A 27913-nucleotide genomic window follows, 5' to 3' on the forward strand; every position below is an offset into this window, starting at 1 on the left:
TAATAAACTCAATATTACTCTGATGACATTTGGCATATTTGTCCATTTATTTCCTTTGTAAGGTATTCTTTTGCACTTTGAATGTAATAAGGTAACTTATTACACTTGCTTTATACATCCACAGATAAGCATGTTATAAGGCAATCACAAACAACATTACAAAACAAATTTATACATTATATATCCTTACAAGTGGGTCAGACAGTTTATTTATTAACCATAAATAATGACAATTTCATGAAGAATATAACGCACGGTTCATCTCAGTTTCTCATTTACACTTGATTTTTTTGTAAATTAAAAGCAAACCCTCATCCATTTATCCTCTATTCAATTGCTTTCTATGCACTCTTAAAAATAATGGTTCTCTAACGGCACTTTCCTGGGTTTATATGGTTCCTTGTAGCACCATTGCTTGACAAAGAACAAATTGTATTCTGGCAAGTGTTCTCTGCATGTGAATTTGGTTCTTTGGGCTTGAAAAGGTTCCTAATCTGTGGACGAAAGAGGAACTTCTAATGTACAGTAGGCTCTCTTACAGGATACAACAGATCAAGAGGACCTGAACTTACTTAGCCTGTGTGATCATTTGCAGAGAGAACCTTTATAAAAACACAAAACAATTGGTATTTCGTAAATATGTTACCATCTGTTCATGGTTAATTTATGGAATTTGTAATGAATCTAAATTAATAAATGTTCTTTTCTGGAACTTCTTATTGATGGTTCTTTTGAGAAATGAAAATGGCTTCCCTATGACATTGCTCTGAAGAGCCACTTTGAGAACTTTATTTTCAAAAATGCACAGAAGGTTAATAAGATAAAACATTTCTAAAACATACATATACAACAAGACACACATTAAAAAAAAAATCTTACTCTTAGAAAATACCCGCATCCATCCATGTCTGAATTTATTTATATATCCAGGGGCGGCAGGAAGCATCAGAACTATCTGCAGATGGGACCCCAGGTGCCTACAGAGTGACATTCTGAATGATTAAACGGATGGAATGATTTGTCCATGGGGGGGTTAGGGGCTTCTTTAGGTGAACATGTGCTACCCTTCAGCTTCACATGTTGGGAAGTGTATGTGCCGTGATAAAGTTCTGAGCATTCCAATTTAACCACTGATTAAAAGGAAAAAACAAATCATGCAACTGTGACTCACATGAATGTTATAACAGGATGACAATAAAATAAAAAAACAAATGCTTAGTTCTGTCTTTTTTCACCCTTTCTTCTTTGTATTGATCTGCTAAGGTGTGTCAAATGATGAATAACTTCATGCTTTCATATTGGGCCACTTATCCCTGTTTGGCATGTTCATGTACACCTTTTCATCTGCAAGGAAGTCAGAAGAGGAGTCGTTAAGGCAATTGCAGTTCATAAATCACTTTAAGTATACAGAGATAAGATAATCATCTTCAGGGCCGATTTCATGAAAGGAATACAGTCTGTCCATCCCCTGTTTTTTAATAGCACCCGTCATGCATGAACATCGGAGGATCTCCTTACGGGCTCTATCAAGGTACAGACAGACAGACAGACAGACAGACAGACAGACAGACAGACAGACAGACAGACAGACAGACAGACAGACAGACAGATAGATAGATAGATAGATAGATAGATAGATAGATAGATAGATAGATAGATAGATAGATAGATAGATAGATAGATAGATAGATAGATAGATAGATAGATACTTTATTAATCGCCAAGGGGAAATTTACATACTCCAGCAGCAACATACTGATAATAATAACGCACCAGGATGAGAGGGAATGTGATCACTAACACTGTCTTCTCCTTCTCTCCCTGCAGCACTGAGAAACTGCCCAGTGAGGGCACCTGACTCTGCCGTGTCCATAAGAACCTTAGCTTCCTGGAAGGAGATGTCATTTTTGGCAAAAGTGACCCATCGGACAGGGCTGACAATCAAATTGACATTAATACATACCTAGCTGCTGAGCTTTACGCTCATACTTTGAAGCCTAGAGACCAGTGCAATATCATCTAGTGTTTTGTTTTGTCTGATTTTGCTGTTTATTAACAATTTCCTGGTTGGCACACCATATTTTCTTCTGGAAGCCTATCATTTCTTCACCTGACCACATCCCACAATCACCATATTTAGTAATAATCATCGCTTGGGATTTTAATGTTCTCTTTTACTCTTCACTTGATGTCTTAGACATTTCCATTACATTCTACTAGATAGAATTTTTTTGGTTATAAAACATTGCTGGCTAGTAGGTGGAATTTTCTACACCCACCATTGATACAGTCATGTAATCTAAAACCCTTGGAGTTGTCGACTGTAAGCCAACAGTGTCTGGTTAGAACCTAACAATGTATTTAAATTAAATTTTCATATAATGAAGTGAAAATGACATTATGCAGCATGTAGCAAGCGGGAAATGAGCAGACGTACAGTGTCCAGACCTGTAATTCAAGACCAGCTTGTTGGAGCTGAGATCCATTAGAACCACCGGGCCACAGTACTACCCCAGAAACAATGAAATTGTGAATTGTAATCACGTGCAGTGTTAGCTCTCTCATCCTTCATTGACTTTTTTGTTTTTTGGTGTATAGCATTTGTAATAGATGTCTAATTCTGCCACAAATACAGTAAAGCTAAACCCAATAAGAAATACAGAAGGGAATGGTTTAGCTTTCAACTATGCTGGAATATTTTCTCATGAAAAACCTCATCAAAACTAGGAAGAAAACCTCATAATTTGTATTTATTTAGTTACCAAATTTGTAAGGTCAAAAATCTTTGAGTCATATTTGCGTGACAACTTCTGTCTGTTTGGCACTTGAAAAATCAAATGAATGTACCTCGTAACATTCTGGCCTTCCGTTGACTAGCACAATAATACACAGAGATGACAATGAGGATTGTGATGAAAATGTCTCCAATAATAATGCCTGCCATTGTCCCAGGATCAATCTTGTAACAATGGCCACATTCTACAAAAACACAAAGGATACATTAAGTCGGTTAGTTTCAAGTCAAACATCAGTGAGGCTCTTTGTGAAAATGTATGCAAAGGTTAAGAGACATTGCTACAAAGTGTTTTCTGTTTCTAATACTACCATATAATATAGAAATAAAGCATACTATATATTCAACACATGAAAACCTTCTTAAATTTGCTTAATCTGGTTAACAGTGGGGGCCAGGCTTTATCATAGACAGCATTTGCCCCCTGGCTGTACATAAGTCAACTACAGGGTCCGGTTACACACACACAGGTCTGATTTTGGGTTGACAATTAGCTTAACACATCTTTGGGATGTAGGAGGAAACTAAAGAACCTGACCGAAAATCCTTATAAGTATTTTCTTTTATTTTTAAACTTGGCTTTCAATAGAATTTAGGACCTTGGGGTTATCTTGGAAATATCAATCAATTCATCATAAGTATGATCCAATTTATAGCTTTACAAAGCAATCAAGAATACAAGACAAACTAATAAGATGTGTTAGGAGATACTAAAACTGTAGTACTATGTATCTTTATTAAGACTAAAAGACAAGAAGCAGCATTCAGGCCTATATCTGGCAAGTTTCTCTCTATATTAAAACAAATTTCTGTTCACACAACTGTGCAATGTCTGTCACATGTTTTATAAATATTTCTTCACAAAAAAACTTTCGTTTTTTACTGACCTCTACATGTCACTGGTATCTGCCACTTGATGAAGCTATAAACTTAAGGACTGAACACTGTCACCTACCTGCTTGACTGGGGCTAGTGTCTGCTCCTGTGAAAATATACAAATGAAGGTTACTTGAAACATTCATCATCCTGTATGTCAGCTATAATTTTAAGTATCCACTATCTACCTTACCACATTTGATATCTTTTATAGGTGATAAAAATAACAGTGCGCTTAAGAAAATGCAGTATTTCTCCTACAACAACAACAGCATTTATTTATATAGCACATTTTCATACAAAAACGTAGCTCAAAGTGCTTTACATAAAGAAGAAAAGAAAAATAAAAGACAAAATAAGAAATTAAAATAAGACATCATTAGTTAACACAGAGTAAGAGTAAGGTCCGATGGCCAGGGGGGACAGAAAAAAAATGGCTGGAGAAAAAAATAAAATCTGCAGGGGTTCCAGGCCACGAGACCACCCAGTCCCCTCTGGGCATTCTACCTAACATAAATGAAATAGTCCTCTTTGTATTTAGGATTCTCACAGAAGGACTTGATGATGGTGGTCATGCAGACTTCTGGCTTTTAATCCATCACTGTTGGAACATCACGGTGCTTTGAGTAGATGGTGGTGGCGCAAGATGGTAGTGTCTTTAATTTATATATATTGCAGAGGACAGTGAAAGTGGCACAGTGGTTGGCACTGCTACTGCATGGATCTATGCCATGCCAGGTCTTTGTGGATTTCTCCTTGTGTCTTTGAGAGCTTTTTCTCCATATACAGTATTTTCATTTTCATCCTAAAGATGCATATGGCAATTGAAGGTTCCAATATGGCCTCTTGTAGATGTGCATGTGATTTTGACTTGCCCAGGGCAGTTTCCTGCCTTGTGTTTGGTGCTGCTGCAATAGGCTGTGGACCCCTAAGCCCCTGAATTGGAAGTGTCCTTGATAATATCATGTTATATTATAGTGTGGTGACTGCACTGACCTTTGAAAACAGCTGGACCACCACTGCTTATACTGGTTATGCTGTTTTTGCTGGTCATGTTTATAAAGACTCACATCTCCATTTTGTTACCCACTTTAACAGTAAATACATCAGGCTTACAAAAGTAATGTCCTCTCAGAGCTGAAGAACGAGCCAACCTCAGTTTAAGGTGTGAAGGAATAAATCTGTGAGGATTGTATATAAAGACAAAACATATATTGTGCCACTGTCTTCTTTAATCTGTTCAAAGGTTTACACACCACAGCTACATTTATATTTATAAGTATTTATCTGTACATTTTCAGAAACTCCCATTACAAGTAATATCTGAATTTTACTTGTTTCTGTGTTCTGAGAAGAGCTTTTATTCATTATTTTAAAAGCAATTGATAGTTTATTTGTTTTATTGTTACTGTGCTTTTTCAGTCCATTTTCAGTTTTGGACAAAAGATTGTTTGGTTAAACTGAAAATAAAAAAAAGATCTTCAGAAATCTCCCTGTGGTTGCATCCTATTGGCCTCAGCTTGGCTACCAATGAACTGAATGAACAAAATCTTTGAGAGATCAAAGATACTTTTTGAAGAACTGTCCATCTGTTCAGTCCAACCATTTCAACTACTGAGTTACAGGAACCTAATTCTTAGAAGGGCTGAGAGCCAATGCCAGGCTATTGAAGGGCACACTTGTGTGCACATTCACCCACATCAGCCCAGTGTTCAGATACCAGTTGATTAACTGCCACTTCCTTGGGATGTAAGAGGGTGCTGGAGCTCAGAGACAGGGACACAGTGCCTAAGGTAGAAAAGGAGCCCCGGCCCCAGTAGGTGAAAGTCAGCAGCACCAGTTGTTGTTTATGGAGTTCTTCTAATTTATTTTAAAAAATTAATATATTACTGTTTATCGTGATCCTATGTTTTAAGAATGACGAGATCTGAAGCCTCTCCTGTATTCCTATTATACATTTTTTTATGCCTTCATTAATTTCTGAACACACTTTTTCCATTACAGGGATGTGTAGTCAGAGTGTGTATTATTATTATTATTATTATTATTATTATTATTATTATTATTATTATTATTATCCATTCATCAATTCTCATGTCCACCCAATCTAGTTCAGGGTTGTTTTTGGTATTGTCAACCTGAAGGCAGGAACCAACCCTGGTCAGAATGCCAGTCTGCCCCACAGCACATCAATGCACCCTAACACCATCACAAACTTACAACAAACCCTAACCCTAACCCAAATCTACACTGACTCATAAAGGTACACTCAATTAAAATATTTTTAGCAGCTTTAGGATATGAAAGGAAAACAGAAATAACCTCAAAATAAATTCACAAAGACATGTGGAGTACACAAATCCCAGATACAAATCCAAAACTCTGAAGCTGTGAGTCAGCAGTGCTAACCAATATAACAGAATGAAGAAGAAGAAGAAGAAGAAAAATAAAGGGTCACCATTCTGTTGGTGTCCTGTTTTGTGATGCTAATTACAGAAAAAATCCATCCATCCATTATCCAACCCGCTATATCCTAACTACAGGGTCATGGGGGTCTGCTGGAGCCAATCCCAGCCAACACATGGCGCAAGGCAGGAAACAAACCCTGGGCAGGGCACCAGCCCACCACAGTACAGAAAAAATGATCTGATGAAATGTAATGTGCAGCAAACATATTAATTTGTATGTCAATATGATTTATGCTTTGAACTACTTTGCAGTTTGTGGCATTTTTGTCTATTTATATATTTTCACATTTAGATATCTTAGAATTGTGCACACATATAGAATGTTCAGGCCTAGTCTAGGAATATTAGCCACCATGTGAGCTATATGATGTTGTGCCTTTTAAATGTAAACGTGTCATTAATTTGTATTTAACTTCATGCCTTGTATGTAGTAATTTGCTCTTGTAAACCCTTTTTTTTAATATTATTGGAAGAAAATAACACTCCATTCAATCAAGTCAAACTTATGCAACAAATAAAAAAAACGTTCCATACAATGACATTGAACTTAACAAAACAGAATTTAAACCCCAGCAGTACAATAAAGGTAAACTGAATAGAGACCAACCATCCAACAGGACAGAGCCAAAGGTCTGCCATAAGGACTTTTATATCACCAAGTACTTGACAGAACATTCGGGGTACAGGAGACAGCAGAATAGGATAACTGTATTAGGTTAATTCTTACAGACTATATTTTATAGAGTTTTTAATGTCATTACTGTTATGTACACTGTAATAAGATGATAACAAGTGCAGCTACCAGAACCCACTTCTTGCTATCTGACTGTCCACCACAATGGTTTAACATCTGAGTGCTGTCTTTTTGGATTTCAGTGAGACACCCACCCTTTACATATTTTCTAGGAACCACACTATCTGCACAAATCTGAAAAGCCAAGTCTCCATCCATTGTCAAGTAAACCTACCCATGAGCTTGTTATACAAGGGACTCTTGTTTTTTATGCTTTCCTTTGCCTTAATATTTGTTTATTTCACAAATTTAAACCAACATTAAAAATCAAACTAAGTGCAATTTTTCCTGTAATGTTTAAGAAATGTGTTCTTAGATACTTGTTTTATGGTGGGTGGGTGTGTACGTTTTTGGGCTGGCAATAGGTTTTAAAAAACATAAATAAATAAGGAGTGTGTGCCCCCTGAAAAATACAATAAAATTATTAGTTTGCTAAATACATTTCTTAATAATGTTACTGTTCTTTCTCTTTCTACATTTCACTCACTTTTTCTGAATATGTTGCAAGCAGAATCATCTTTGATTACTTATACGCGTATCTCCTGAACTTCAACTGACATTAAAGGTAAGAATCATTTTAAGTGAAGGGAGTTTATTAGTATACAATACTTAAATACATTTTATGTAAAACTAAACAAAATATTGGCGATTTATATTATGTATTGGTAAGTTTTCTTAATGTTACAGGTAGAAATAAACTGATCATAACTTGTGTTGAAGATAAGTAGACAAGTTAGCCTGAAGTGTTTTTATCTTATGTTATTACTAGTTGTAGATACTAAAGGAAATGTAATTCCTGTCATAACTGGACTTTCAGATAAGAAAGACAGAAGTTTTGAGGTAACGTTATTCTACTCACAAATCAGGGTGCTGAAGAATGGTGACATGTTGTATGTTGATTGCCACATGCATGTCAGAATTTTACTGTACTCTGTACACATGACAGTAATGGCCCTATCTATCTATCTATCTATCTATCTATCTATCTATCTATCTATCTATCTATCTATCTATCTATCTATCTATCTATCTATCTATCTATCTATCTATCTATCTATCTATCATATAGTGCCTTACATATCTATCTATCTATCTATCTATCTATCTATCTATCTATCTATCTATCTATCTATCTATCTATCTATCTATCTATCTATCTATCTATCTATCTATCTATCTATCTATCTATCATATAGTGCCTTACATATCTATCTATCTATCTATCTATCTATCTATCTATCTATCTATCTATCTATCTATCTATCTATCTATCTATCTATCTATCTATCTATCTATCTATCTATCATATATAGTGCCTTACATATCTATCTATCTATCTATCTATCTATCTATCTATCTATCTATCTATCTATCTATCTATCTATCTATCTATCTATCTATCTATCTATCTATCTATCTATCTATCTATCTCTAGTGGAGAGAGAGAGCACTATAATAGTTATTTTTGTATCACTGATATTCAATATATTTTTTATAGTCTTTTTTTGTATTTATTTTTTGTATTTTTCCTAAGCCTCCAGTATATACACATTCCTTGCAGTGTCCCTTTTAATTGCATACATGCCAATTCTCTGAAGTTACATGTCTAACACAAAGAGGCCACCTGCTTTGGCAGCTTTTTGCTATTCGTACATAATGTGCATTTGTTCTACTGCCAGAAGACCAATAGTGTATTAGAATAAATAACAGAGATATTGGTAAAATAAGCACCACCTACTCTCTATTTAATGTGCAATTAGTTCTGCCAGCATTTGTTTTTTTGGTCAAAGAATTAAAAGTTATTTATTCATTAACATACTTCCCAGCTGTAATGTTACCAATGTGTAAGAACACAAAACTTTTTTTACACTTTTAACAATAACTCAGACCTTTCTGAAAGGAAAGACAGGTTTACAACACCAACATTTATATAATACAAATAGTAAAAAGTGTAGCTATAACTTAACATGCCGATTGCACACATTACCAGCAGAGGGTGATCCATTGCTATGAAAGACAAAACTGATTTTATTTTTTTTGGTTTCACTTCTCTTTGCTGTGTTAGCCTATAATGGGCACTGTTGATACTCAAAGCTTTTATTGTTACAGTTGCTTATACAAAGGCATATTCTTCAATAAATGCTAGCCACCTCTAGTTCATGACAGAAATTCATTCAACATCAAACACCGTCAGACATTTTAACACTTTTGTGATTGCAGTTTCATTGTTTTGTTTTTTTTTCCCACACTAAATGTTTCAGTATTTTAGTATTTAGCCCTCTTTCCATTTGTCTGTTTGTTGTATTGGCAGTAGTGACCAAATCACAGGGGTCAATGCTGCTACCTCACCGTTCTTTTCCTAGGATTAAATTATTACCTAAATCCCGGAAGCTCTGCATGTTCTGCCTGTGAATTTTTCAAGGTACAACCCATTTTTCTTTATCCATTACAAAGATGTGTGTGTTAGATTATTTGGTGAGTCAGTAAGTGTATATGTGCCCAGTGAAGGACTGGCATTCTGCCAAGGATGTGTCCACACCTTGCACCTGATGCTGCCATGACAGGTTCCTCTCCTCAAAACCACTGACCTGGATTGAGTGTGTTTAGAAATGGGTAGATAGATGGAAGTAATCAATTTAAATTAATGTGGGACTTTCAGCATGCTATCTAGAAACTGAGTTGCACTTTTTAAGTCACAAATGTAGCAGATATTAATGAGTATAGTTCCAGCAGAGAGCTTGGTAAGTTAGACTGAATTAAGACCCTCACAACCCCCAGGATGTCAAAACCTCCCACCAGGCATACTCATGTAACTATAAATTGTGATCATCTCATCTATATATATAATTCACTAAGATCATGGCAAGCAAGACGCACTCAAGACAGAGCCACACCTGGCAACTCACAAAGCCCCACCCACCAACAATTCACTAAGCAGCCGACCATGGCACGCAAGACAGAGACCATGGGATACGCACGACAGAGCCCCGTCCACCAACTCTAACCCTCCTCCTGAGTTCACCCTCGCTCTCGAGGCATGCACACTGCCTGCTCATGTGCCCGCACGCAACACCTCACTAAACACCGCCTTAGTCGCTTTCGTCTCTGCTACAGTCCACATGCACCTCTGAGCCACGTTGACTTTTCATTGTTCTTTTCGGTTCCGGCTGCTTTTCTATATATAATCCACCAAGTCGCCCGACCATGGGATACGCACGCACGCAAGACAGAGCCCCGCCCACCAACTCTAACTCTCCTCCCGTGTCATGGGATATGCACGACAGAGCCCCGCCCGCCAGCTCTAACCCTCCTCCCACATCCATTGCCTTCACATTGTTTTCCTTTTATTTCTGATCCCGTTCAACAACTATATGGCGGCATCAACTTCTCAACTGTGACTCCGGAACAACTCAGTAGGTGAGCTATATTAAGCGTCACCAACGAAGATTCACTACACCTTAATGAACAAGTATTGAAACTTATCCCTACCAACGAAGTAACTTTCACCAGCGTTGACTCCATCGTCACAGACGATCCCACAGATTAAGTTTCATTCCCCAAAGAATTTCTTAACAGTCTTACTCCCACTGGCATGCCTCCGCATAAACTCTAACCCTCCTCCCGCGTCCTGGGATACGCACAACAGAGCCCCGCCCGCCAACTCTAACCCTCCTCCCACGTCCATTACTTTCACATTGTTTTCCTTTTATTTCTGATCCCGTTCAACAACTATATGGCGACATCGACTTCTCAACTGTGACTCTGGAACAACTCAGTACGCGAGCTATATTAAGTGTCACCAACGAAGACTCGCTACACCTTAATGAACAAGTATTGAAACTTATCCCTACCAACAAAGTAACTTTCACCAGCGTTGACTCCATCATCACAGACGATCCTGCAGATCAAGTTTCATTCCCTGAAGAAATTCTTAACAGTCTTACTCCCACTGGCATGCCTCCGCATAAACTCAGAATTAAAATAGGTTCAGTCATCATGCTTCTCAGAAACCTCCTGCCAGCAAGAAGTCTCTGTAATGGCACTAGACTGACTGTTACCAGCATTCACCGCAATGTACTGGAGTGTAAAACTATCGCAGCTCCTACCTCACAAATTCCCCGGATATCCCTGACCCCATCAGATTCAAATTTGCCTTTTACTTTTACACGCAGACAATTTCCCGTTAGATTGGCCTTTGCAATGACAATTAATAAGACACAGGGCCAAACTTTCAAAAAGATATGTCTGTATCTGCCAAAACCAGTTTTCAGTCACGGACAATTGTATATTGCTCTCTCCAGAGTTCCATCTTTTCATTCACTCACAGTCATATCCTCAAACCCACCCCATTTGGACAACTGTGTCTTTCAGGAAGTGTTCACCCATTAATACATAATTATGCAGCGTATGGTACGCCGCGACTTGGCTAGTATGAAAATAATAAATCAGGTACATGCATTGGAAAAAAAAAACTCCAAAACTTTATATCAGGTCAACTTCACCTTCCTCCTTTGTCCATTAGCGTATTACAAAGAACGTAAGAAACAAATTATTGAGCACAACATATCATCTGTGGGAAGTCAGTTAAAAAACATCAATTAAATCTTTTTGAAATGCTTATTCCAGTTTCTGGCACAAAGGTAATCATATGTAGCTGAGCACTTTGGGTTTGCATATTTGCAGTAGTCTCATAGTCTGCGACATAGATAGATAGATAGATAGATAGATAGATAGATAGATAGATAGATAGATAGATAGATAGATAGATAGATAGATAGATAGATAGATAGATAGATACTTTATTAATCCCAATGGGAAATTCACATTCTTCAGCAGCAGCATACTGATACAATAAATAATATTAAATTAAAGAATGATAACAATACAGGTGAAAAACAGACAATAACTATGTATAATGTTAAATATTAACATTTACCCCCCCTGGTGGAATTAAAGAGTCGCATAGTTTGGGGGAGGAACGATCTCCTCAATCTGTCTGTGGAGCAGGACAGTGACAGCAGTCTGTCACTGAAGCTGCTTTTCTGTCTGGAGATGACATTATTTAGTGGATGCAGTGGATTCTCCATAATTGATAGGAGCCTGCTGAGCGCCCTTCGCTCTGCCACAGATGTTAAAATGTCCAGCTCCATGCCAACAATAGAGCCTGCCTTCCTCACCAGTTTGTCCAGGCGTGAGGCGTCTTTCCTCTTAATGCTGCCTCCCCAGCACACCACTGCGTAGAAGAGGGCGCTTGCCACAACTGTTTGATAGAACATCTGCAGCATCTTATTGCAGATGTTGAAGTAAGCCAGCCTTCTAAGGAAGTATAACCGGCTTTGTCCTTTCTTGCACAGCGCATCAGTATTGGCAGTCCAGTCTAATTTATCATCCAGCTGCACTCCCAGATATTTATAGGTCTGCACCATCTGCACACAGTCACCTTTGATGATCACTGGGTCTATGAGGGGTCTGGGCCTCCTAAAATCCACCACCAGCTCCTTGGTTTTGCTGGTGTTCAGGTGTAGGTGGTTTGAGTCGGACCATTTAACAAAGTCATTGATTAGGTCCCTATACTCCTCCTCCAGCCCATTCCTGATACAGCCCACGATAGCAGTGTCATCAGCGAACTTTGTTGTTCATCGCTGGAAGCAGTGATATCAGCCGTTTCCTGAGTGTCTGTAAGTAAGTTTCATTAGCCTGTACTGCGGTATTTATGACTTATTTTTTTGACTTTCTCAAATAATCATTTAGCTTTTTTGTTGTTATTGTTTTCTTTTTTTGCTTTAAAAGCAGCAAATAGCAGGTAAAGTTTTCAGCAAAACAGCATCTTTTACTTCTCTCTCTCTTAAAGTTTTACTTTGGCTGCACCACTGGGCTCTCATTTTGAATAGCTATCCATGTTGTCTTTTTCTTTTTTTTTGGTACGGTAACACAGCCTAATAAATATAATTGATTAGACCCTTGTACCGATCATTCCCTACCTACTCATGTTGTATTTATTATAATCTTTTTATTTAAGTTTCATCAGATAGGGTTATAATAATGACAGCTGAAGTTGGATAGGGATGGGTGCTGGTTAGTTGGTTACTGTGAGTACCTGTCGGTGAAAACATGAAATTTTCCTGTAATTAAAAATGAGATAACCTATTTATATACGCCTATTTAATTAATGATGCTTAGTAGTATTATGAAATTTGTACCATATATATATACTGTAAATACAAGATTAAAAATAGGCAAAAATACATATTATGTATTTTGACAGGCGGCCAGGTCCCATGCCCGGCCGTGACGTCCCTGCTGCATATGTTCTGGGGGAGCAACCATGGGCAGCTCAATACCTCCCCCGGGACTCTTTATGGCAGGCTCCCTGGCCGACGGTGATTCCCCAACCTCCCGCAGGGCTCCATGGGAGATGGAGTCCTCCACAGCCTGGTTGGGAGCTAGGGTGGCCGCTAGGGGGTGCTGCCTGGATTCCACAGCCCGGCTGGACAAATCTTCAGCCCCACCCGGAAGTGCAATTGGGACCAGATGGTCAAGCACCTGGAACACTTCCAGGTGGGCTATAAAAGGGGCCAGCCACCACCACTCAGTGGCCAGAGTCGGGAGGAGAGGATGAAGCTTCAAGGGAGGAGTGGTGGTGCCAGATGGGCGTATTTTGGTTGTGGACAGTGTTTGTTTGAGACTGTGTATTGCCTGTGGAGTTCACGGGGAAGACTTGCCCCACAGGTGAAGAAAAATAAATCTTTATTTTGATTTTTATACATGCCTCCGTGTGAGTCAGTGCTGGGACGGGCGCAAGAAGGCGCTATTGTTACAGTATATATATATTATTACAGTATGCCTGTGCTGTAAAAAGCCCTTCAATCAATCAAGTGCATCGGTTGTGCATCAGCGGTTAAGCGCCTTTCTCAGCGGTTTTGTTTTGCCTACGTGCTTGCCTCTGTTGTCTATCAGCGGCTAAGTGAGTTTTGGTCTCCTTGAATGTTTCGTTTTGCCGATGTGCTCACCTTGCTTGTGTATTAGCAGCTAAGTGAGGTTCTTTAATTTCTGTGACAGAGTCACTTTCTTTGAGTTCCTGCTGTAGCCTCGCACTTCTGGGCCGGACAGACAGACAGACAGACAAACTTCCATGCGTAGACATTTATATATAAGATATACAGATATTGTCACACACGTGTGATTAGGAGACAACTAAAGGGCCTGAATAATAGTAATTCCATGCCTGACCAGGGAGGGGCAGGGTGCACTAATTCTCTCCCTCAATTCCTTACAGACTATTTTTGGGACATCCCGACCAGTTCCAGGGGCAGCCTGTGACGACACTTCCGGTTCCTGTGCTTCTGGCGACATCACTTCCAGCCTTGATGACATCACTTCCTCTACTTGCATTTAAAGGTCGCCATTTTAAGGCTGCAAATCAGTTCTGTTTTGGACTTAGTCGTGTGAACATGTCTATTTTGTTTAATCAAGTTTGCAGCCAAGTAATATTATATGAGTGGCTGCCCCAAACATTTACCTTTCCAATGACTCTTTGTCACTCTTGTGACAATACATATATATATATATATATATATATATATATACAGTATATTTGTCCAATTTGCCCAGTAATTTTTCCCACTGTCTTTATCTTTCACAAATACACAGGGAACACTGAAAACAATCTGGAGCCAAACCCGAGATTCAACAGTAGTTAATTGCAGCACTCTCTTATTTACACTTTTGCAATGCTGAGTTGTCAGTTACCCTTATCAGCAAAGGGAAACATATGGGACAACATGAAAAGAGGAAGAATAAGTTCACTTCTCATGAGCTGTCCCTGAGCTGAGAACTCAATCTGGGTCTCTTGAGTTACAACTACAACACCTATTTAAGTCGTGTTACAATATTAAAAGAGTCAGCATATTGATTAAAGCAGCCCGCCAATCCTTAATACATTAGAGGCACCAGGGTAAGCTGCAAAGAAAGATGGTCTCTACATCGGAAGGCTTCAACCTGACCTGGAAGTGCTTCCTTCGTGCATTGTCATGTCACTGGAAATTCTCCCTGGTTCGATATATCATCTCACTCATTCAGCGCCAGGTATTACTATAAATAAAGGGTTATTTGAACTTGGAACTGATGTTTGTGCTTTTGTGTGGTGGGCTGGGGTCTTGAGACACTCCGTAGTCACCACAACATACACTGATTGGAAAAAAGAAGCATAACATGTCTGCAATGAGAATATTCTAGTTATACCTTTTGTCCTGTCACAAAAAGTGATCAAGTTGTTTTCGGCCTTCTCACTAGCAATACAGCTTGCACAGTGAGGTGTTGAAACTTTCCAATATAAAAATATAATGTCTTATATTTTGGAAAGCCTGTCCCTCTATGCTCCAAGTTGTAACCTTAGGTCTTCGAATGGAGGTCTACTTATAATTCCAAGCGCCAAGCATAAAAGAAGTGGTGAGGCAGCCTTTTGCAGTTATGCACCTCAAATCTGGAATACTTTACCAGTAGAAATTCATCATGCTAATACTTTGGAAAATTTAAATAAATGTTAAAAAATTATTTTGATGTAGCTTTTTCGTAGCTACTTTTTAGTTGTATTCTTAATAGACTAAATGGGCATAGAATTATCATATTCTTCAGGGATCTGCTATTTGTACTAATCCTCACTATTTTCTGCTGTTTCTTTCCGGTTCTTTTGTGGTGGTGATCTTCATCCACCACCACCTCATCAAGGCAACATGCAGCTCCCTAAGAAGTTAGAATGAAGGCGGGTGTCTCAGTTGTCCACAAGACCAACTCCATCAAATCATATCATGTGAAGAATGAAGACTAAGAGGTTTGATTTAGGAACATTTATGTTAGGTAGGATTGCCAGTGAGGGCTGGCCGGACTTTTGGCCTTGGAACCCCTATAGATTTTGCCTTTTTTCTCCAGCTTAAATGGAGGTTTTTTTTGTCCTCCTGGCCATCATCCCTTACCTTGTTTTGTTGTTATTTACTCTTTAATATCTATTGCCTAATCTTAATTATTTTCTCCTCTTATAACATTCTTTTGTCATCTTGTAAACCACTTTGAGCTACATTGTTCTAGGATAATGCGCTATATAAATAAATGTTTTTGTTGTAGATAGATAAGGAAGGCACTATATATCAGATTGGCTGTATCATGTGGGAATTTGTAGAAACATAAATTTAACCTTTGTCACACACGTGTGCATGGGAGGCAGCTAAAGGGCTTGAGTGAGGACAATTCCGAATCTGACCGGGATGAGTCCACTGACTCTTTTTCTTGCTTTCCTGCAGACTATTCATGGGAGATTCCACCTGGCCCTGTTGACGTCACTTCAGGGTCTGGACCTATAGAGGAAGGCCTTGCCAGCTCCGACCCCCTTGATGTCACTTCCGGGTTCGAGCCTATGGCTGAAGACCTTTCTGTTCCCGGCCCCTTTGATGTCACTTCCTATCCTGACCTTTAAAAGCCTCCACCTTTTCGCTATTCCCTCAGTTCTGTTTTGGACTCCAGTTTGTGCACATCAGTGCTGTCATTTATTTGCAATTTGCTGCAAGGAAAATAATATACGGGTGGCTGCCCCAAACCTTGCTATGGCTCTTTGTGGAGTTTGTGACACCTTTTTTGAATTTAGTGTTCGGAGACAGCTGAATGGCCCGAACGAAAGTAATTCCACACCAGACCAGGGGGTGCACTAACTCTTTTTTTCACTTTCCTGCAGGCTGTTCACGGGAAATTCCACCCTGATGACGTCACAACCGGGTCCGAGCCTATGGAGTAGGACCCTTCCGGTTCCACCCTAGATGACCTCATTTCCTATTCTGGCCTTTAAAGCCGCCATCCTTACTCCATACCATCAGTTCCGTACTGAACTCAAATCTATGCACATCAGTGGCATAACTTATACCCTTTTGCAGCCAGGGAACGATATACAGGTGGCTGCCACAAACATCTTTTCAACTTTTGTTAGCGGAGTGGTGGCTCTGAGGATAAGGATCTGCACTGGCAATTGGAAGGTTGCTGGTTTGAATCCCATAAATGCCAATAGGGACTCTGCTCTTTTGGGCCCTTGAGCAAGGCCCTTAACCTGCAATTGCTGAGCGCTTTGAGTAGTGAGAAAAGCACTATGTAAATGTGAAGAAATATTAATTATTTTTGTGTCCACTTAGTTATAACAGTGTGTTTAATCACTTAATTCTGTTGGACTAGGGGGCTCCGCCCCCTGCTCGCTTCGCTCGCCAACCCCTGGTGTTGGGAATGACAAAGAGCGTGATGTATGAATGAGATATAGAATAGTGTGAAGGTGTAGATGATGCAAATAGAAAGCAAACAATAAAATGTGTGGCACAGTGTAAAGGTTTATTGGAAAATTTCTTTGTACACGCCGTTTAAGTGTAAAAGGTAATTCCAGCTCAGAACTTGTAAGGTCAATGAAGATGGTTATTGTTGTGATCAGAGTCAAGTTTGTCAGAGCTTAGAAAGAGTTGTGTCTCTCCAGGAAGTAATGGAATGACTTGGGTATTTATGTTTTCCACATTAATATTTTTTGGACATAATATAGTGCGTTGTGTTAAAAGGGGCATTTGGTCTAATGAGATTGCTGTTCCAAATCTGTCTGTAACTAAGTCGTCGCAGATAAAGGCTTGAGGAATTGTAATAATATGTGGCTGAAGTCTATCTGTATTGGAGAGTGTACCATCTCTCAGTTGTAATAAGCAATTGTTATGATCTGGTTCTGGACATCGTATCTTTTTTACTAACTGTATCTTTTGAAAGCAATGCCAATTGTCTGCGTATTTTAAGGTGTACTGAACAATAGCTGAGTGCATGGCATCTGGAAGAATAGCTAATCACTGTCTAAAATCTCCTCCTCATAAAAGTACCTTTCCTCCAAACCGAATATTATTATTCATAAACGTTTGTAGAAGTTTATGAATGGTGTTGAGTAAGTGACTTCATGCCATTGAACATTCATCAATAAACAACATTTTTTCAAGACGGATGTCACGTGCAGTGCCACCGTTAATGTTCATAGTGGATTCCGATTTGTAGGATCTAATGTAGTTGATAAAGATTTCACTTTCAGGTACATCGTCAGTTATAAGCTTCTGTACATATTCAGTATATGAATGTAAAGAAGGCAGTCTAATTTGACCCTTTTGACAACAACGTGTAAATGTATTACTTGTATTGCCAGTTGTTTCTTCAGGGAAGTGAACTGAATGACAATGATTGCAAATGACATTCATTAATCCGAATGAATTTTCCTGGTGTATGTTTTGCTTGTGCCGTTTGAGAGGCGCGTTGTTGCATGTGTAGTATTTGGGACGTGTTGTTTTGGAGCTGTAATCGATTTGCCTGTGCTGTGTGAGAAGCCCGTTGTAGCCTTTGCTGCCGTTAACATGTTTTGCTTGTGGTGTTTGAGTGCCGCGTTGTTGCATGTCCATTATTTGTGACGCGCTATTTTTGATTTTTAATTGATTCGCCTCCGCTTTGCGCAAAGTCCGTTTCACTCTATGTCGTGCATTGTTTGTATCGTGCCTTGTCCGTTTTTGTATGTCGGTCAGTTGAGCTTTCTGCTTTTGGAGTCTTGCTTGCTTGTTTTCTGGCCTGTCATATGCGCGTTGCTTTGCTCCCTTTTTTGTATGTCTGAGATGCGAGCTCTTTCTTTTGAAATCGTGCTTGTTTCGATGCAGCACTTTGAGACGCGCGCTGTATGCGTCTACGTTCAATGTGTCTGTTCATTTGGGCACGTCTCTGTAACGGGGTTACTTGAGCTTTGCGTTTTTTGATCCGAGACATTTTTTCTCACGTATTTTCCGAAGCGCGTTGTATGCTCCGCCGTGTATTTTGTTGTTTCATTCGTGTTCGTGTGTTTGGTCCCGTTATCCGATCCGAATCGTTTTGTACCCGTGACCGTGTATGCATGACTTGTTTGTTCCTCAGCGTGCGAAATATGTATAAGTATTAAGGAAGATCGCACTCACTGTTAATATGGAGCCTTTTCTCCAGTTGAACGGTTAATAGTGCTTTATTTTAATGAGATCCACCTATGCTGCCTAGTGTGAAGGTTTTGAGATGACGTATGTTTAATATGGACGTTTCCTTTAAATATGTGGCTTTGGGTGTCACTTCTTATTGATTTGGGGGGGGGGGTTGTTGTTGCGCGAGCGTCTTCTTTCTTTTTGTGTTCCTGTGTCTTGTTTGAATCCCCCTCTTTGTGTGTGTCCCGTCCCTTGCTTGTAGGGTCTGTGGGGCGGTTTTGTGTTCTTTTTTTTGTCTTCCATGGGCTTGTTGAATCCCCCTCTTGGTGTGTGTCCCATCCCGTCCCGTCCCGTGCCTGTAGGGTGTGGGGGGGTGTGGTCGTGCCTTGCTGTTGTGCGCTCGTCTGTTCTTTTTTTTTGGTGTGTTTAGTTTCGTGTGCAATGTGTTTCGTGCTTTGCCCGCGTTTGACTACGTTTTTATGTGCCTTTTCCTTTTTTCGGTGCTTGTTGCGACTCATTTCTGTGACTCCTTTTTGTATGTGCTCACTCCTTTTTTCTGTGGTCTTGTCCGCCTCTCGCGGCCCCTCATCCGCCTTTGTCGCCCTCTTTTGTCCGCCTTTCTCCGACTCTCGCGGACTGTTTTTGCGCCTGCGCCTCTCGCGGACCCTCATCCGCCTGTCTCGCCCTCTTTTGTCCGCCTTTCTCCTCATCCGCCTCTCTCGCCCTCTTTTGTCCACCTTTCTCGGCTCCTCAGCCGACTCTCGCGGACTATTTTTGCGCCTGCGCAGTACGTCTTTTTGCAGCTACGGCCCATTGCCGGATGTGCCTGCGTCCATCATCCGGTTTAGCATTCTCGGTTAGTAATATGGATCATTGTATTAGTTTAATTGAGCTAAAATGTTTTACTGTTGATTTTGATTGATAGATTTGTTGCAATGTCCTGGTGACACCTTTCATCATTTAGGCTTTCACTGCACTAAGGTAACCAGGTAAGAAATCCAAGTGTGAAAGCAGAAAATGAATCTTTAGTGACATGTTGCACTGTAAGGTTTTGTATGCTTGCAGTACGTTGTCAACCAGCTGGATGTATTATCTTGCTCTGTAGTTATCAAAAAAAATCTCCACAACATCCTTGGATGTTGACTATGCCATTTCCTCTGGCCTCACTAGCAGATCTTCAAGCCACTTGTCATTGTTGAAGTCTGATTTATAGACAAACAGAAAAGTCTTCCTTAAACTTAAAATTATTCATGGAAACATCTGTCTCAAATATCGATATCCTTTATCTTCCTTATTCATTGCTTTAAAAAAAAATGTTCATCCATCCAAGTTTTATATGAAGGTAAAACAAAATATCTTTATTGGGCCATGAAATGGTTAATGTGTCACCCTGGAACCAACTGTTTATGGAGCGGTCAGTTCTTTTTAACGTAACAAAACTCTTTAACATGGCTGTCTCTATTGCAAATAAAACAATAGCACTTGGTATGTCCGAGCTGTCATCCTAGCAGCACTGCCACTACTTTAAGATCAGCACCGATGTTCCAGTTTTAGCTGTTGAACTATATATGAATACTTTTAATATAAGAGAAAACCTTAAAAATAGGAAATTGTAATAAAATGGTACATAATAGGAAAATTTAAAGGTGATTTTTATGATCAGAAGGCCAAAATCAGTAAGTCACATCCAAAAGTTTTCAGAAAGTCAAAATCTTTGTTGTCCAGTTTAATAGGTAGATAGAGAAGGCACTATATAATGGATAGACAGGTCGGTCCCCACAATATGTTATGGAAGCTGTATGGTTACAGGCGTGAAAAGCCATTCCCTACCAAGGACACAATTATCTTCCGAGTTTTTTTAACATCTTCCACATTTTCTAGATCGAACCCCACATTTAAGGTGTTATTATTATTTAGAATGTATAGCTCAAAGGCAGCAGTGAAAATGAAGAGTAGAGCAGTTTACAAAGAAGTTAACAAAAGCATACATTTGGAAAACAGTACAAAACAGGACCAGAATGGACAAGCAGGAAGGATAAAAGCCATGGCAAACAAGTAAAACGATTAGGCAGTTTTAACTTTGTCTTTAACCAGAGGAAAGTCATACTATACCCAGTGATCGAAACTCGAGAAGGGAGGCAGAGTATCAAGCTGGAGTATCCAATGCTCAAAACATTGGCAGCGTCCACAAACAAGTGAAAGGACATGTTATGGCTAAACACTTCAACATACAAAATCTAAGGAGTTGGAGCTTTTAACTACCAGTGCTCTGGAAGCCACACAAACACAATATTAGAGAAAAGACCTGAGGTAGGCTCCACGTTTACTACCATTTCATGTCTGAAGTATGATGAATGCTATATGGTATCAGACACTGACAGGCATCTGGTAAAATGATTTCAAATGTAGGTTTGGGTAAAATGCAGGCAAAAGAAGGAGCTACAGGCAGAGACCAAGCCATTCCTGACAGACACATAATTACAAAAACATCAGTCCTGAAAGTTACACAGTAACGCAGTCATGTACAAATGGCGTAACCCCTGTGTGATGACTAAGTTCACAATTGACTGAGTTTTAAGACTTCTTGAGTCATAACTTGGATGCCATCGCTCACGTATTCTGTTGCAACGAGTGCTGTACCCATTTTCCAGTCCATCTTACGTTAGTCTGAAATCATGTTATCCTCAGTACAAAGCTTTGTTTTCCTCCAGTTTGGAACACAAATTCTAAAGATCCATAGTTGTTTTTCTGTTCACAGAAGCCACAGCAGACCTTAGCAGCTTTTTCAAATAAATCCATAAAATGTCATCTCTGACAGCTGGTTAAACAACACTCTTACCGCATGCTTGCAAGCTTTGAAAGCAGGTACCACAGCAATGTATTCATGCTTACCAGAGGCGCCAAGTAGAACGATAAAGCACAATAGTACTTCGTCTCTTGTCATTTCCTGTGTTAAAATCCACACCTGCCAACAAAAAGATTGTTATCTTGCGAGAGAGAAGACAGACATGCAATACTTGGCAAGATGAATCAAGGAGACGTTATATATCAGTATAACATTAACATGGAACTTGAATTCACATACACAGTCAATGTAAACATTCCTGTTTATGACGAAGTGTCAGTGTTAGTTTTGTATAAATTTAAGAGTAAAACTTCCTCTTGAGGTTCTCTGTGCTCACAATGTCTGAAGATGGTGCTCTTATTTGCATTTGAACTCCTTTGCATTTCTTGTTTTCCTCTTTTCACATATTAAAACTCTGTATTTGGAGATGTGTGTCATTCTTTTATGGAGACAATACATTTTCCAATATTTCAGAATGTGGAGTTATCTCCAGATTGTGTCAGCTTTTTCTTGTCTAGTGTATGCAACAGCAGGACATATAAGACATATAATAAGGTCTCAGAGGTTTCTGTGATTTCATTTTTACTTTCTTCTATACAAAGTATAGAAAACGTATTGTAATCATGAAAAAATTCAACCTCGAGATTTTTATGAATCTTGACGTTTTAGACCTCCCTGAGTCTGTGTGTGTGTGTGTGTGTAAACATGATAACTGAAAAACGCAATGAGATAGATGGATGAAATTTGGAATGTGGTTGTTACATCATAATTATAGATCTGTAGTAACTTTTGGGCCAAATCCATCCACTGGAAGTGGTACTTTACTAGAACACATACTCAATTCTTTTTTATTGATGTAGTCTGATTTATTCAGCTTTATTTTTATAATAATTGCTCAATATATTATTAATTTGATTTGATTTGTTGTTGTTGGTTCTTTAATGTACATACAGTAATATAAAAATATAATTGTTTTGCAGTTTACTCAAATACCCATCCCCATATCTGAGTATATGAGAATGTCTAGGGGAGACCACTTCCAATTTTAAAAACATTATAAGAGCCACACCACCTTGATTGGTTTTCTTATCTGTACCTGCTCAGTACACTGAAAAATAAACAAGGAAAAAACATAAGATGATTTAGAAAATAACAAGCTCATAACCCAAATCCTGTTCACCTAACTTAGCATAATATCCACAGATAGAAATATGAAGTACTACTATCCACTACTCTGACTTTTAACATATTTTATGTATCTATGGTTCTGTTTGAAGAATACCATCAGAAAGTTTGAGCAAAATTTTCACTGACAAACCTTTTCTCTTCACCTCTGTGCACTTTTGAACGAGCTGGCACCTACTCAGTACTCCTTTCATAATTACAAACACTGCTGTTGTGCTCACTCTTGACCTCCATTTGTTTAAACTGAAAACACTTCGTCTCTCAGCCTTTCCCCTTAGCTTATATCCTACTGTCCTGGAATCATTCTTGTCACTTGTCTCTCCACCGGTCTGAAGGGAGCGAGTTGTATAGCTTAAGTGTCAGAGGGGGACACTTTTACATTTTTTTTTGTGCACTGGGTGGTTCCATTAGGCACCCACTGTTGGGACTGGGGGGTGAGAAGTTAAAAGGCTATCTGTACTTATTAATGGTATTTGCTGTCCTGCAAGGGAATCACTGCTTTGAAGTTTGGCCTTAGAGAATGTTTGTATTTATCTGGCTTGGAAATATTGGTTTCTAATCAGCATGTCTGTACTTATTAATGGTATTTGCTGTCTTGCCAGAGAGTCACTGCTTTGTAGTCTGGCCTTGGTAGAATGTCTGTATTTACCTGGCTTGGAAATATTGGTTCCTAATCAGCATATCTGTACTTATTAATGTTTGGTAACCATACATTTTGTTAACTTGTGTTTTTATTAATTGTTAAACCCAGGCAATTTAGATGTGCCATTGATTAAACTGTTTGTCCAGGACTGACAACAGCAGGGGCTGAAGTAAATATAAACTGCTGGCCAGCAGAAGGCAGGAGGGAGAGTCCACAGGAAACGCTGCCAAGACACTCGGACAGGGCACAGGGGCTCGCAGGCAGACAAAAGTACCTGGCTGGCACGACGTGAGGCACAAGGACGGCAACATTTACTTCCAGGGAGGAAGAGACAGCTCCACAAGGAGACGCCAGTTGTGGGTCCAGCGAAAGAGGGAAGCCGCATGAGAAGACCAAGCGAAGCTGACAGATGAGAAATGAGGCGTGCCTAGGTCCCAGCAACACAAGGAGCCCAGAGTGGAAGAAAAAGGAACAACGAAGAGACGCTGACACGGAGTCAACAATTTGACACAACTTCTGCCGGGGAACAGAGTGCATCCATGAACAATTAAGTGTTGGGGTAACACAGTGCCCAAACTGGACTCTGCACCACTAAAGGTTGTATCCTCCAATTCTTGTTTTTACGGACTTTTAGAGTGTGGACTGTGTATTTTCCTTTTAAAAAAAGGAAGTTAATTCCTGATATGTTTATGTTCTGTTATGTTCATTTATCTTTTTAATGTACCTTATATTGTCTTGTACACAAGAACTTACTGTTGCCATTTTCAGAAATTACTGTTGTGTCTTTCATTGTGTGTTTACTCACTGCCCAATTTAAAGAAACCTGTGTGCTATTATTGGTAAATTTCAGGAGTTCCCAGTCTCTTAATAACACTGGGTGACGTAGTCGGATATTTTAATAGTGTCTAAGTTAGATTACCTATAAGTGTGACCAGACACCTGTGACATAAGTCTGATCTTTCTTTGTTTGTACCCTACTCATAAAGCTACAGGTATGCGTTTCAGTTTAGTCTTTTTAATCTGGGTGTGGCGTTTAAACAAATGTTCTAAAACTGTTTCATATTGTGGACAAGCTGTGGCAGCTGTAAGATAAAAAAAAAAGAGAATCCACAAAAGAATTTTCAATGTCCATTTTTCACTGGCCTATCTGGTGGAGAAATGCAGCCTATCTCCAAAGTAATGGGCCCAATCAAAGAAGAAGCCCCAAACTGGATGCCAAAACGTTTCTGGGCCTATTTACACTCACACACCTCCACTTCCTTCCATTGATTTTTTTAACCCACATTACTATTGAAAAAAGTCCCATCTCAGCAGCACTGTCTACAAGATTGAACCAGATCCATTTTCTCCATGCTCACTCATTCTACTGTGTTAATTATGTACTAGAAGAATACAAATGTTAATGAAATGATGATGAGGGAGAGAAGAACATCACACGTTACAGTAAGAATGGTGATTATTTTAATAAGTAGTGACTTGTGAGAGGACTCAATATTAGAATAGTCATGTGATTAGTATGGGAGGTTATATAGTCACTTACAACAGCATGAATATTTACAATACAAAGTGTAACATGAACAGGTTAACAGAACATATTGGATAAGAAGGGAAATGCAGGGCACATGTAAGTCAGTATGTCTGAAGTGTGGCCGTCAGGTAATGTAGTATACCGACATCTATAATAATTGTCGGAAAACGCAATTTGTTGCATAAACGTTATTGTCAGTGAAACTATAACCCACAAGTACCTGTACGTTTAACCAGGATTGGATGTAATTCTGGAAAATATAGTGTACAATTGGCCATGGGTAAAAACTGGGCCTGGCAAATAAACTCTGACGTTATTAAACGTTTGTCATTGTGACTTGGTGATAGTCATACAATATTCTAAACTAATGGGGAATTGCCTATCTCATAATATAAAGGGAATATCTTGTTTTGAGTTGTTAGTGTTATGGAATCCCTGTAGTTTTTCTATCGTAATGTTTCTTGTTGTCTGGCAGTTTGCTGCTAGTCTTCAGAAAGGTTGTGTGTGTAATTCGTAAGACTTGCTGCCGCTAATCTTTGGATAATGTCGCTCTGTGATTTCATACGTTGTCTTTGTTGTTCTAAGGCATCTTGCCTATGCTGGTTGATCTGGCATGATGTAGATGTTTCTGCTTCTGTGTGTTGGTGTAAGTATGTAGGCCGGCGAGACCGTTTCTGTTGGTCGCAGTTAAGCTGTATGCGCCTTTTCAATTTAACGAGAGTCTTTTGGTGAGTAACAAAGGCAGGAGGCTTACCTTAAAGGGAAGGAAAGAAGAGGTGTAAAATGGTAGTGTCATAATACTGTTTCAGTCAGTAACAAAGTATGTACCGAATAAACAGTCAAACACCACAGTTGATAATTGGTTACATTGAAGAATTGAAGACGTGAAGATAAGCCTAAGACCAAAACTCTGCCAAGAACACATATTCCTCGCTGTTGTTGTGGAGAGATATAGTAATTATGGCAACAGTTGTTTATATCGAGCATGGAGGGACACAAGCAAAATTATATAAGGATGTCCATCTTTGGAATGTGGGTGAATTAAGCAATGTACAAAGAAGAGAAAATCCATGCAGACATGGGGAGAACATACACCCTCAACAAAGACAGGATTCTGCACCTCCATGCCTTCCACACATCTTTTCACCAGGCTTATTACTTTACGGTTTTACAGTAAGAATTGGGGGAACCTCATATGTTAGAAGACCTTCACAGTCAACAGTTTAAGCAAGATCCAAGTACTGCGAGATGACAACACTACGCACTCCACAGTCATGACAAGAAATTAATTACAATATAAAATGGAACAATCATCCTTATGTGAGTAGAATAATATGAAAAATAATATGAAAAGCTTCTGCCAGAATTTCAAGAAGGTTCCAATTACCACTCAAAAGTTATGATTACACTCTAGGATGGAAATTTACAACTAGTTGTTTATGATGCTATAATGGAGTTTTCTAGTTCGAGTTAAAAAAATAAACTACCTAAAAACAAAAATGGAATGATGACAATAGATTATTATGAACAGCCATTCTGTGCTAGAAATACAGAATGAGGTCCTACCGCTCAGCCTCAGACATTAGTCTCAGCAGGGTCCAGGTACTGTGATAGAGCAATGCTACCTTCTTCACAGTCATGCCACCAAAGAACAAACCAAGTCCAGCAGCCATAATTAAGAACTGAAGACATGCAGTCTTTGTGACGCTGCTAGCAGATATTTTCTCTGAATATTAAGTGCTCCAAGTGACATCCATGTCACCTTGAAAGCCATCTTTATCATCCATAATACTATAGAAATGCTTTTCTTTTATCTTTTTGTTTTTATTAAAATCAAATGACATTCCACACAAACAAGTCAAGTTTGACAAAACTACATTCGAAACAAATCAACAAGTGCTTTTCTGAACATTAGTTAATGTACTTCAGAATCAAATCTAAAGGTTCCTTCAAGGCAGCTTACTAATTCTAAATTTGGAAGCCCCTGAGTCTAGTTGCTTTAGATTAGAGGGTCTCAACAGAGTTGCATATATGACAGCATTATTTACAACTATAATGCAATCAGAGAAATGTTGTATTGAATGGGGTCCTCCCCTTCAACACTATGGTGAATGCAAAAAAATAAAAAATAAACAATGACGCTCTGGTTTGAATAAAATAAAAGTGCAACATACATTTGGAATGGTAAGGGAAATCATTATAAAGGAACCAAGAAAAATTAATGTTAATATGAAATTGGAGTCTGTTAAGAAACATCTTATCTGGTTGTTACAATTTTCCTCCTGCAAACAGCAGTGCTGAAGATGAACAATGAAGGATCATTTAAATGACCTAGCGTGGCACTATAAAAGGTTTAGGTCATTTTCTGGTGCTTTTGTTTCGATTCACACACAAATTAAAGACACTATACACACACTCTGATATAAAGTATAATCCCACAGTATTTTCTCTGCAGCTTGTTTCTTACAGACTGCCATAAAATAAAAAGGACTCCTGAAAAAGTAGACAAGACAACCTCAAAAGCATAAGCTGTGGGTCTTCCTCCCACATTTAATGGGCAAGATCATATCTACCATTCAATTATTTTGATTTGTTTCATAAGTTATCTTGGTAATAAACAGGTATAGACAATAAGATAAATAAACTTACCGTGTTACTGTGCTACTAAGCCTGGTCACTTCTCTGAAATCATTAAGAGTGTGCACAGTTCAGAAAGGAACTTCAAAGGCCGTGACGTCATTGTTTCAGCCCCCAGAAAGCACCCACCACTCACTTCAGGTTTTTTACCATACCA

General features: G+C 38.9%; 1 protein-coding gene across 1 annotated transcript; it reads right to left on the bottom strand.

The window, feature by feature from the left end:
- Positions 1–23: 23 nt before the first annotated feature.
- On the bottom strand, positions 24–27913 carry hcst (hematopoietic cell signal transducer). Its single transcript, XM_028823473.2, has 5 exons — positions 27769–27913; positions 21811–21883; positions 3750–3776; positions 2848–2979; positions 24–1344 (listed from the first exon to the last, which is right to left on the bottom strand). Exons 2-5 carry the CDS (start codon positions 21860–21862, stop codon positions 1286–1288), a joined length of 270 nt encoding a protein of 89 aa, XP_028679306.1. The 5' UTR covers positions 21863–21883; positions 27769–27913; the 3' UTR covers positions 24–1285.

This window comes from Erpetoichthys calabaricus, chromosome 17 (genome assembly GCF_900747795.2).
Source record: "Erpetoichthys calabaricus chromosome 17, fErpCal1.3, whole genome shotgun sequence".
NCBI lineage: Eukaryota > Metazoa > Chordata > Cladistia > Polypteriformes > Polypteridae > Erpetoichthys > Erpetoichthys calabaricus.

Coding starts and splice junctions, on each gene's coding strand:
- hcst (XM_028823473.2), bottom strand. CDS start 21,862: ATGACAAGAGACGAAGTACTATTGTGCTTTATCGTTCTACTTGGCGCC. Junction 3,777..21,810: donor CGTTCTACTTGGCGCCTCTG/GTAAGCATGAAT, acceptor ATATTTTCACAG/GAGCAGACACTAGCCCCAGT. Junction 2,980..3,749: donor CACTAGCCCCAGTCAAGCAG/GTAGGTGACAGT, acceptor GTGTTTTTGTAG/AATGTGGCCATTGTTACAAG.